This window comes from Pocillopora verrucosa, chromosome 1 (assembly GCF_036669915.1).
Source record: "Pocillopora verrucosa isolate sample1 chromosome 1, ASM3666991v2, whole genome shotgun sequence".
Taxonomy (NCBI): domain Eukaryota; kingdom Metazoa; phylum Cnidaria; class Anthozoa; order Scleractinia; family Pocilloporidae; genus Pocillopora; species Pocillopora verrucosa.
The window spans coordinates 29,174,889-29,187,056 of NC_089312.1; the positions used below are offsets into that span (position 1 = coordinate 29,174,889).

Below are 12,168 nucleotides of genomic sequence, written 5' to 3' on the forward strand. Positions count from 1 at the left end.
AATTTTGGTTAATTCTCTCCACGGTTAAGTGGAAGTGGCATGGAAATCTTCCCCACAAAAACGCCCCACTTTGGAAAACAAACCACCTCCATGCCGGCTCCACTGAGGGTCAACTATCCTTGTCTCCTTATAACTTGAGGTCAATTTGCCTAACATGAAACGGTAAACCCAAACAAAGGGCTGCCCTTTTTTCACAAACGCCTTTGCTCTTCAAGAGAAAAACCGCATTTTCAAATCCCTCCATCATATAGACCTGAAGAATAGAAGATCGTTTGTTTCCTGGTGAGTGCTCCCATCTAATCTACATCTCAAGTCGCAGTTCCCACAGTTTATTAGCGACACTTCATTAGCCATACTTGTGGAACTTTTTGCCGTGACGAGAGGGATCTGGTGTGGCAAGGCGAGAGATCAAATATGGCGGCGTTAAGGAGCTTCGGATCGTGGTCTTCACTTTGTATAAAAGCTTCAAGCGCGTCGAATTATCTTCATAACACGACGGTGCCACGTCGGTACGATCAAGGTGTTGTTCAATCCGCTTCCTTTTTGATGCAACAACGGGGTAAGTCGAATTCTACAGCTTTAAACAGTACGATGTAAATTACGAAGTAGATGTTGTAAACGTTAGCTATTAATGATATTTAGATAAAGTTTCCTCTACATTGTTCCTGTTTTTTCAGAGAGAAAAAGGAAAAGAGACCATAAAAAAAAGAAACCTAAAATAAATCAGTGGATATATAAGGTAGGAAAATGCACTGTGCTCTCATCTATAAAATATATAATAGGGCTAGTTGGCTGTCTGCTGTAACTCAATGAAGGTTGGAAAATTCTGAAGTACAGCATTAGTGAGACAAAAAATAGTCTGACTGAAGTTACAAATTTGCTTCAACAGAGGGTTGATTCATGAAACAAAGCTTTTCAAAATTTACTCTACTTACTATGCCATTTTATTTATTGTTACTCTGAAGGTTGTTACCAACTGAGTGTTTCACTTGCCTGCTGACAAAGCACAAAAGTATTTTCGAAAACTGATAACCTTATTCATAGCTATTATTTAAAGCCTTTATCTTTTAAAGGGGAACCTGCTGACATACTGATTAAGACCCTAATCAGAAGCTGCTGATTATTAATGACACTTTTGCTCATGAATGCTTTACATTGAACTATATTCTGAAAGGCAACACTATTTCTGTGAGAAGAACCTTAAATTCATCTTACAGACTGTTAGTGTGTTAATTTTCCATGAAATCACCTACACTAGACTCTAACCCCCTTTCATACTTGTAAACAGCTTCCCATTTGTAGGATGGAAGCTTTTAAAAATTATCAGAAGTTGAGACCTGTACTAACCCCACAAGTATTTGAATTAAGTGCTCTGAACATGCATTGAGATAACTATAATTTTACAGAAAGGTAAGGTAAGGTGAGATTTGGAGTTTTCCTCCAAAATTAGCAATGATGAAATACTGTTTTAAATTTGTGTCTGAAATGTGATCAGAACCCTCTTTGCTAGCCTCCAACAACTCAGGGGTAAAGAGTGAAGAGTATTATTGTTATCTGCTGTGTACAATTCACAGAATATCCCTGGAAACTTGAAGCTAAGAAGTACATATACAGATTGGCATCTGTTTTCACTGGACCCCAGTCATATAATCCTGCTACAATTCCTGTTCTCTTCAGAATGGGACGAATGAAACACAACAAATATGGCCAAGACCGTCCCAAGGAGCAATTGGAAACATAGAACTATCCAAGGTAATTAAAAGTAACTTCAGGTGTGAGATATTATGAAGATAGTCATATAAGTCTTAAACCCTCAGACATGTACAACCCTTTCACTTTCTAAATTATTCCATTTGTGTTGAGCAGTCATGTGTTTACCTGAACTCTTCTAGGTTTAGTTGACAGAAGTTCTCCATTTTCTTCCTACTCTTAAAATATTTCAACCTACTCTGATGCTTTTGCAAAATCCTAAAATATATATGACATATAAATTGGTTGTTCTTTTAGATACCAACCTTTTTTCACTTAGCTCCTCCTGCTGTTGAAAGACAGTGTCAGGCTCTAAAGTGTGAGTAGCATCTTGATCTTGGCTGATTGAGCAATGACTTGGTGCTTCCTGTAGTTTTCTCCCTTTGTCTGATCATGACTGAGATACCTGAAGTTACATCGTAATGTTCTTTATTTTTGTTTAGCAACACCATTGTTTTTGGTGCTGGTCTTTTTTTTTAATTGTTTTGAAAATAGTTTATCATTCATAGTGTACAATTGAGCTGTGATTGAACAGAGATCAGATCTTTAAATTACTTAAATTTTGCTGTACAAAGGATGGAATAACAAAATCTGTTCTTAATTCATTTTTATCTATCAGACTCTGTCACCTCAAAATCCTGTTGGAGATTCTATATACCTTTTAAGTGGCCCATTGAGGTTGATTGTAATTCTAATAAGCTTAATTAAAGAAAGCATTTCCATTCCTAAGGTAGCCAAAGGAAGATCTGATGATGTTACAATTGATTTATTTTGTTATAATTGAATTCTTTCAATTTTTGTTTTAAGCATTATGTACTGAATGGCCAAGCAACCTTGACCACTCAAGTGTACCATTGCGAGTAACAACCAAAAATTACTTATTTGCTGGACCATCACTTCATCATCCAGGATCAAGAGTGGTCAAACTTCAGGTGTTGTTAAACTTAAACTGAAGTAATTACAATAATCAATCAGTACAGTACAGGCAAAGCGTCCAAAACCCAGAGAATCTTGTGTGATCAAGCTGCAAATGTTTTTAGTTTTGTATCTTAGTACTTGAGAGGGATTCACAGGTTTTCTTTCACACAGTGAATTAAAATAAAACAGAAGGCATCCATTACTTTCAGTTACCTATTTGAAATTACACAAACCTGCGATTGCGCGACATTATTAAGAACTTTATTTTTCAACCCTTTGACCCCTAAGGGTAATTAGCATCTAATATCTCCACACAATACCACCCCTGAATTAAGGACTTGAAAATAAAGGAAAAGATCACCAACTAAAGAAGCTCTTGATTGTTAAACAAATTCTCCTTGTCAGCACCTTGGGTTATGTATAGAGAACAGTATGGAGAATATGCATACTGATGTTGGAATGTTAAGGTCTAGGATAACCCATTCAATGTGTTATCTTCAGGTTTACTTGAGAGATCTGGTTCTAGATGATCATGCCAGAAAGAAGTTGATTGAACTGGTGGAGGATCGCTATGATCCAGAGACTGATGAGCTTACAATTGTCACAGACAGGTAGAGTGCTCTTTCTTTCTTTCTCTTCAAGAGATTGAAGTCTGATTTTTTTGTATGTGATTTCTTGAAGCATTATGGATGATGATTGACATTTAAACTTAGTTAGGGGTGGTTGCTAACGAATTCTGTGGAACTTCTGGTAACGATCAAAGAGATGTATCTTTTTAAATTCTCACTTATATTGTGTTTTTCACGAACATTCAAAACGTAAGAGCTCTCGATGCATTATTGAAGATGTGTTTCACGTTGGCTTCTGTGAGTTAAGTTGCGGCTCTCGCGGGAAACACGCACACTGTGTCAGAGTTCAAATGGATATTGTGACTGGACGATTTCGATCCATTTTGGTATTTTTCTCCACCTGGATGCCATTATGGTTACGACAATGGCAGCATGAAATTCGCAAATTTGGCTACGAATTTGGAGTTTGTACGTCATTGAAAGGCCCAGTAAAGTACTCTATGATAAAAATAATACTGTTTGTTGTTTACTTATCGTGGTTTTTTTTCCAGATGTCCAACAAGGAAACAGAACCGGGATTATGCCATGTATTTGCTAAGCGTACTTTATCACGAGTCTTGGGTGAGTCGTGCTTGATAATTTCTCCAGATATTGACACTATTGTCTTTCACTTGTAGTTTAGTTGTAACTAAAGGCTGCTTCCATCGAGTAGCTCCTGACCTTGTAAAATGCATCATTGACGAAATACTCCAAGGTACTATGCTTTCAATGTGTAATCTGCGTCAATCATCATCATCTCTGACCTTCCATGTTCCTTTTTTATTAATTGAAGCCTCTTAAGATATTTCCAATATTATAGAACGTACAATTTTTGCACTTGTACGACGACTTCGTACGATTCAAATAAAAGCATTCTGACGTAGCTCCATAGATTCTTGCAGTTATTGACATTAGGGAAAACCTGTCAACGAAGAACTGTAAACCGAAAATGTTGACATCTTTTTTTCAGAAAACCGAACCATGGGAAGCTGAGGCGAATAAAGAAGAAGCAGAAAGCGACGACGAAGATGAGGAAGAAATAATGCAGTTGAAAAAGAAACCCAAAAAACCAAGACCCTTAAAGCTTATTAACGGAGAATTGTACAGGGTCAACAAGTTCGGGAAATATTTTAAACTGTTTATAAACGAAAAAGACTAGAATGGAAGATTAGAACGAGAGAACTTTTATCCACTCGGTTTTCTTAAAGTGCTTGCAAACGAATGCTTTTGTACAAATGTGTGACTTCGTTTGAATCACCATGCAATGCGTGGAACAGATTGCTTTATCACCTGGGAAGAATTCCAGTCTTCAGGTGCACTGAGAACACCTTTGCTACTGATGATAGAAGAATGGAAGACTCGGAATATACCAATGGTCGATGTGGCATTGGAAAACTAACTGAGAATTTTACCGGAACGAATTGGAAAAATCGTAGAAGAGTGTCAACAATTATTTTATTGTTCTTTTTCTCTGATAAGATTGACTGTAGAGCGGGAGAGGAGAAATAATATTTTTTCTGAATATGTACTTTTTATGGCGTTTTTTGTCTTAACCCATCTTAGGGAAGAAGGAGGTGAGACTACAAGCAGTGTCCGTGCACGAATCAAGACAGATTCGCTTGCATTTTATCGTTGCAAGCTGCTCTACTTAAAATCGGTCAAAATACCGCTTCGCTAAAATGAAAGGCACAAACGCTGGAAGTGAACATGCAGCTCTATAGTGAAATAGACCTCTCGTCTTTTTTGAGACAACAGCTTCAGTAAAACACTGAACACTTTTCTTCCTATGACCGTAACTCTTAAGTTTTCTTCAGTGTCGGGGTGTCTCCCTTCTTTCCAGCCGCGCTAAGCTTTCGTGTGGGAACGAGTTGTGTGTCATCGCTCACGAGGAGTAAGCCTTGTACCAAACAGCAGATTCCAACGACTGAGCATTAAATGAGGTTTTTAACCTAATGGTTAACGGCGTATTGAGCAGTTTTCAATTGCGTCGAAAGTCGTCCGCTGTTGGATTTGTTTTGCTTTACATCACTCTGTGATTGGTTAAGAAAACTCGTACCTTTCTCTCGACCAATCAGATGTAAAAGAAAAGCTGGCTTTTTCTTCGCTTTTAGAATAGTTTGCTTTGTGTTTGCTTTCTTTTTCTCTGATTGGCTGTTGTGATTAATTTGGTTTTGATTTTACGACACTCAATGAAATCTAATCTATCGTTTGAGCACTGATTGTAAGGAGTTTCACCGACGTAAATTAAAGTATTCAGTAAAGTCATAATAGTACTTCCAGAGTGAGTAAAAGATCTCAATAAAACCAAGTATCGAGGGAAAAGGGTGTTCAGTGAATTGAGTGTTTGTTGGAGATCCTTCACTAATCATTGAAGCTGTACTCTTTCCTCCCACGAAGCTTGCTGTAAATAACTCTATTCTCTAGGTGGAAGAAAGATTCATAAAATAGCAGCATACGATCGCTAGGTTTCTCCAGCAAAGACCATTCAGGGTTCCCGTATCCCGATCAGGCGTTAGGTCCAGGCTGCTGCCTCCAATAAAACAGGCAACTGAATCTCGTGCGGCTTTAATTCTTTCCAGCGGCGTAGTTATTGGGCCTCCATTTTTCACCCTAAACGCTCTTCGTACTGTGGGGCCCACCGTGCTTTTTATCAAAATATTTAGCGCACAAGAGAGGCTCTTATAATTTTTAACGACGCGTGTTCCATTGGACTGATGAATCATGTATAGATTGCGACATTGCTTGCACAATCATTTCATGTTATGTTACATGACGTCCTGATGCACGACCGATTGGCACGTGCCGAACAAAATTCCAAAATGGAGGTTCTCCCTGCAGAGCTTCATCCACATGTTGATGCCATTGATATTGAAGAAGGTTCCTGATCAGCAATTTTCTTATATTAAATTTATTAAACTGTAGTTTTTTCAGTTCTAATTCATCCCATTTTTCTCACAGACGGTACATTGGCCGTAGCATCCTCAGCATTAACCGGCCGAACGTGGAACGGATCTTTGTGGTTGTTTAAAGATCGTGCTAAAGCACCGGATGTCCATTACTGCAGTGCTGGATGTGCTACAGAATCAGGGACGACAGACATTAAGTGGATCGACTCTAGAAGACTTGTCCTTGGATCTGATACAGGCACTGTGGACATCTGGTGTCTGAGTGGAAGCTTTCAAAGTTTAGAAAATATGGCGTCGTTGTCAGATCATGACAATACAGTTTCTTCCGTCAGTGTAGATTGTGTAAAGAGTAAAATTGTCAGCGGTAGCTGGGATCGAAGGTAAGCATTGAAGTTTTTATGTTAAGTCTTTGTCCTCGACCTCGTGGACTTCCTCTGAGACGACATAGAGGAATCTTTTAAACTGAACTGGTCGCTGCCAGGATTATTTCTTATGCTGTAAGCCCACATGTAATTTGCGATAATCAGAGAAAAAAACTCGCTCTTATTTTATTGTTGAATATGTTGAGACCCTAATATTCATTTTTGCAACACGTTAATGAGATATTTTCTATGTACTGATTTTGGCAAGATTTCCACACAGCTCCATATTATGCATTTGGTTCTTGGATGAAGAAAACAGTGGCGAAAACAGTAGATTGCCCTTGGCACTACGGCTTTGTTTTAGAATAGTATGGGGTTACACGAAAATATTTCCATTCGATTTAACCCTTAAACTCTCATGACCTAATTGACAAATCTCCTCTGACTTACCATTTGAAATTTGTGAAAAGGCAAGAAGTTACTTGTCATCAACTCTGGGAGTTTAAGATACACTCCATAAATTCTATGGGAGCAAACATTTTTTGTGTTCACACACATGAATTCATAGCTGTTTGTTTACTCTTCTCTTCCCTGTCAGCATCAAAGTGTGGGATTTAGAGCAGGAAAAATGTATAAAGTCTTACAAAGGTATGTTTTAAATTGTTCTGTTCTTTTTTTTCTCATTTAGGAAATAACTTATAAGGAATTAGTTGCTTGACAAAAGTAAATGTTTGTTAATTTTAGGTCACAGGGACATGGTGTGGAGTGTTGTGTACAGTAGAACTGAGCAGGATGTTTTTGTTTCAGCCTCACAGGTTTGTGTTAAGTATGAATGCTATATTTAACCCTTTGACTTCCATAAATGATTAACAGATAAGTTCTCCCTATAATAACGATACTTTATCTAGCAAACAGATTGTGAGAATCTTTATCTTAATCTCACACCAAATTCTCATGACTAATTTACATTGACATGTGTAGCAGTTGGAAGGGAGAATTAACAATCAGATCTTGGGAGTTAAAGGGGTGAAGTAGGTGAGCACTTAGTCTCCTCCCAAGCTACTCTACAGACACTCTACTGGATTAACTTCACGCAAAAACACCATCATGATATTGATGTTGGTCAGCCGTTGTAGTATTGGTTTCAGGTACTTGGATAGTTGGTATTTAGGAGACTCACAGAAAGAAACGATAGGTTGCATTAGGAAACCAGGTTTGTGTAGTTTTGACAGATTGTAAAGTTTCAGTGGCTGTGGTACTGAGCACCTTCCTCAGTAGTAGGGTTGAGTGTCAATAACCTTCATCTTCTTGAGTTTAAGTAGTTTGCTGCTGAGTTCACGTCAAAATGAGGGAGTCAGGTCATGTTTGAGTTCTTCATAGGTTTGTTTGTCATGAATCAGTGCATCCATTTTTTGGTGATAGTCAGTTTTGTCCATGACAACAGTAACTCATCCTTTGTGGGCTGGTAGAATAACTATGTACTCATGTGAAACACAAATTGGTAGAATGCAAACCAGTTGGCTATTTAGAAGCCAACTGCAAACCTAAATTCTGCACTAGATGTACCTTCTATCAGTCCTGCCCAGGTTAGTGCATAAGTCAAGCCTTGGACATTGCAACAACAGCAGAAAATATACACTAACACCAGTCCTCATTCTATCTTTACTTTGGTAACTCACACTGTGGAGGGTAGATGACAGTAATATTGCATTTTTCTGGTTTGATTTTAGGATGGGAGAGTTATCCTATGGGACACCAGAACACCAAACTGTGTGTCCAGGTTGTCAGGTATATATTTGTTACAGCATTGTACAACATAATTTTTGTCATATAATCTGTCTGAAGAGGACCTTTTTTAACCCTTTAACTCCCAGATCAAATTTGTAATTCTCCTTACTGTCAACCACACAATTCTTATACTGTTAGTTCAGAGAATTAAGTATTGGGTCAAGTAATTATCCTCAAATTGATATTTTTTGTTATTCTCATCACTTATCTGGTGGATATTGTATTGATATTGTAAGGAGAAATTCTATATTGGTCACGCATGGGACCTAAAGGGTTAATAAAGTTATCTGATTAGATTATTGGTCAAAAAGAATAGAAACACTTACTTTTTTTTCAATTCTGTGTCCCTTTTAGTATTTTCAAAATAAAATGATAATAGCAGCTTTGTATCTAATAACATGAGTATCTACAGAGACGTAAAAATAAGGAGCCAGAAATTATAAACAATATGATAAAACCATTAAAAACCCTAAAAGATTTCCTTTACTTATGAATATTCGTAATGAAAGTAGAGATCTAGATGTGCAGCTGGACTTGATTTTGTTTAAAAAGTGAAAATTAGAATAGGAAAACTACCAGGCCTAATTTACTCCTTTTTTTATTTCCTGTACACTTCTTTTTATCAGGAGCTTTGTACATGCATTCTGTACCTCTATATGTCACATGGCTCTTTTAAATGAACCCTTTGACCCCTATAGAGTGACTAGCATCTAATTTCTTCTTACAATGTCACCCCTAAACCACAAGTTAAGGTCATGAGAATGAAGAAAATGATCACCAACTATTCTCCTTGTAAGCACCTAAGGAAATTTCGAGGGAATAAGCATACTATTGTTGGGGTGTAAAGGGTTATGGTCCAACCATCTAGAGGTAATCATTTGCCATGTATTACCATCTGTTTTACAGTAATTATACCTCATTTAGCTACAATAGTTCAGAGAGGGTGTGACGTCTCTCAAAATACATATTCTACTGTTCTTAGATTCCTCTCAGTATAACAGCATTCCACGTTGTGCAGACTGGAGTCCATTAGACCATCACTTACTTGCTCTTGGTTAGTGGAGTTATGCTTATTTCTAGAATAGCAAAAACAATATGTGGCAGTAGCCATTTCACTGTAAATTTATATCTTTTGACACTGCTTTTGATTACCACAATTTTCTGAGATAATCAACAACCCTGTGAAGAGCAATTTTTCAGACCATATTTGTACAACATCCAAGCATGGAAGGATCCTTAGAGGCCATCAGTTTGAACAGGATATTTAAGTAACAAGTTGAAATAGTTTCTATCATAGTGTAACAGATTTGCGTTTGTTTCTTTTTCATGTATTGATGAATATGTTTTGAACTCCTTTAGGTTATGAAGACGGTAGTGTGTGCCTCTGTAACATCCAAAACCCTAAACAACCAGTCCTAACTTTTTGCCCTCACGAAAGAGCTGTCAACAGATTGGCTTTCTCACCAAGAAGGTTAGTTTGTTTGATGAGTTCTTCCTTTAAGCTGTTGTTCATTTCTGTAGTTGATTTCTGTTATGCGAAGTTCAAGTCTTAGTAACAAGGAACTGCCTTTTGTTTGTTTAGTCCTGAATGGCTTGCTTCAGTATCAGATGACATGTGGGTACATGTGCAAGATTGTCTCAATGACACAGAAGTGTAAGTAAAGAGGACTTTTCATTGATGTAGTATTATTTTTGAAACAAAGATGCGATTTTTCCATTTGCTAGCACAATGAAAAGCTCAAGAAACATCTTTTTAACATTCTTAAATAATGCTCTGTGACTGGTGGATACATTTGAGTATACTCAGAGTGATTGGCTGATGTAACTGTCCAATTGCAGATATCCGTTTAAAACGAACACTCAGACTCTAACTATTACAAAGTTTAAAAAAACTACAGAATCATGGGTGAAAACCATGTTACTTCATCCACCAATCACATTCAAGGAAATTGAAATGGTCATAATTGAAATTATCTCAAGATGAATGGGAATCTGTTTGATATCTTCATCAAAGCAACATGTGAAACAGAGTTTGTTATATGGATCTATTCAAAGTATAAGTGAAATATGGAGACCGTTTACAGTGAGCCTCTCAAGGCATATCAGTGAGGTGTGACTCATGAAACTGCCTATTCTGGGAGCAAAGATGGGTCGGCATCCAAATTTTCTTGCCTCAATGAGAGGTATTGTTTTTGTGATAGAAATTGTAAAACTAGAGCCTGTGGAATTGAGGTCATCAAAGGATTACTTTATCTAAATGTGCCAGACTTAGTAAGCAAGGCAAGGTATTTCTAACTCCCTCTCCGTTCCTCAGTCTCAGAAGTGATGAACATACGGAGGTTGTGCGGGGCCTGGCTTGGAGTCCCGTGGACGACACCCTATATACCAGCGGTTGGGGCCAGCAGATATTCAGTCATGCGTTTGACTGTGGGGAGCCTTCAGACCTTAATGTGGAAGCCAGCATATCTCAAGCTACTTCTGTGTGTATGGATATGGATTCTGTCAATCAAACGCACTTTAATGGAGATCTCAATGGAATGTCTCTGGATGACGAGAATGGTGAAGAAACGATGGAAGTTGAAGGGCACGGAGCCACACAAAAGACTGTGTCTTCTAACGTAGGAACGGATAGCTCGGTTGGGACTGTTAGCTAGCACCCTGTTAACTGTAAATAGAGATATAACTTAACAATTTTGTTTATGAAACAAAGGTGTATACCTCTCAAACCGTAAGATAGGAGCCTTGTTTTGGAGTTATTTCACCTTTGACAGCAACAGGTCATTAGTGGAATTTGCAATCTTAATTTTGAGGGTGAAGTAATTTTACTGAAAAATTCAAGATTATTGAGTGTTGGCTTAGTAGGTACTATAACAGTATTGTTTCCAGTGTGGTGTTTATATCGTTAATGACCTGTGTGGCATGTGTTTGGATAACCTTGCACGGGAAGAAAAGAGTGTTGTCGAAGTAACCTCGTAGTATTCACAGGGGTCATTAAGAATAAGTTCAATGACAAAGGAAGTTGATGGGGATGTAAATTAGATACGTTCAAACAAGGTGTTTTTTAAAAAAGCCGGTTAGACCACCGCCTGAGACCTCTTACAGCCGTCTGTTCAGCACGGCCTCAGACTTCCTGAGGAGAAGGGGTCTTACAGGCACAGCCACCTACCATTGACAGGCGCGCACGGAACAAGTTATTGAAACCCCTGCGTGTAAACTTCCTCAAGTGCGAAAAAAGTGAATTACCGAGCCATGGTTGGTTTTAGTTTTGTCATCTGATTGGTTTAAAGGATGATGCAAGCTCTCTGGACCAATCACAGATCGAATTTCAGGAAAAATCAATGCGCTTCTGATTACTTTTCGGGAATTGCCCAAGTTGTTGTTAAGCAAGGTAGACAAAGAGATACGATCAGCACCCTCTGGTAACCTGGTCATCTGTTAAAAGGAACGTGAGCGGGTGGAAGGGGAGGCAGCAGTGAATAGCGAGCATTAATCTCCATCTGATAAATAAAGATTGCTATTCGTCACATGACTATGTTTTTAGTTCATTTACTATTTCCTGGAATTTTAGCCGACTCGAATTAGGCCTTGAGATTACATCTACTTCCTTGCTTTTAATTAACTTTGATATCCTTAAATAATTTGAACATTTGACTGATGCAATGCAAGGGGAAAGACTTGAACATTCTACGCGTTACCCTGTCCCAACTCTTCCTTGAACCGAGGTTCATTATTGTATTACTTTTGATCATGTCACTGGCTCTAGAATCCTCCTCAGCCATCGTTTCGACTTATCATGCAACGCGTTCTCTCTTTCGCCTTTTCCAGTAATGCGTTACG

General features: G+C 38.1%; 3 protein-coding genes across 3 annotated transcripts; all 3 read left to right on the top strand.

Moving 5' to 3' along the window:
* The first annotated feature begins 402 nt into the window (after nt 1-402).
* Nucleotides 403-3,282, top strand: LOC131780877 (small ribosomal subunit protein mS35-like). Its single transcript, XM_066160872.1, is given in 8 exon segments — nt 403-559; nt 678-739; nt 1,575-1,617; nt 1,620-1,718; nt 1,721-1,752; nt 2,008-2,068; nt 2,557-2,681; nt 3,169-3,282. Coding segments are annotated over 8 exon segments (681 nt in total). The 5' UTR covers nt 403-414.
* On the top strand, nt 3,175-5,593 carry LOC136277947 (small ribosomal subunit protein mS35-like). The gene is made up of 3 exons (XM_066160878.1): nt 3,175-3,278; nt 3,788-3,857; nt 4,246-5,593. Exons 2-3 carry the CDS (start codon nt 3,822-3,824, stop codon nt 4,432-4,434), a joined length of 225 nt encoding a protein of 74 aa, XP_066016975.1. The 5' UTR covers nt 3,175-3,278; nt 3,788-3,821; the 3' UTR covers nt 4,435-5,593.
* A 484-nt stretch (nt 5,594-6,077) lies between these two features.
* Nucleotides 6,078-11,863, top strand: LOC131780871 (methylosome protein WDR77-like). The gene is made up of 9 exons (XM_059097470.2): nt 6,078-6,152; nt 6,234-6,561; nt 7,142-7,191; nt 7,288-7,358; nt 8,274-8,331; nt 9,314-9,385; nt 9,691-9,802; nt 9,914-9,985; nt 10,646-11,863. Exons 1-9 carry the CDS (start codon nt 6,095-6,097, stop codon nt 10,983-10,985), a joined length of 1,161 nt encoding a protein of 386 aa, XP_058953453.1. The 5' UTR covers nt 6,078-6,094; the 3' UTR covers nt 10,986-11,863.
* Nucleotides 11,864-12,168: the final 305 nt, after the last annotated feature.

Coding starts and splice junctions, on each gene's coding strand:
- LOC131780871 (XM_059097470.2), top strand. CDS start 6,095: ATGGAGGTTCTCCCTGCAGAGCTTCATCCACATGTTGATGCCATTGAT. Junction 6,562..7,141: donor AGCGGTAGCTGGGATCGAAG/GTAAGCATTGAA, acceptor CTTCCCTGTCAG/CATCAAAGTGTGGGATTTAG. Junction 8,332..9,313: donor CTGTGTGTCCAGGTTGTCAG/GTATATATTTGT, acceptor TACTGTTCTTAG/ATTCCTCTCAGTATAACAGC.
- LOC136277947 (XM_066160878.1), top strand. CDS start 3,822: ATGTATTTGCTAAGCGTACTTTATCACGAGTCTTGG. Junction 3,858..4,245: donor TACTTTATCACGAGTCTTGG/GTGAGTCGTGCT, acceptor TCTTTTTTTCAG/AAAACCGAACCATGGGAAGC.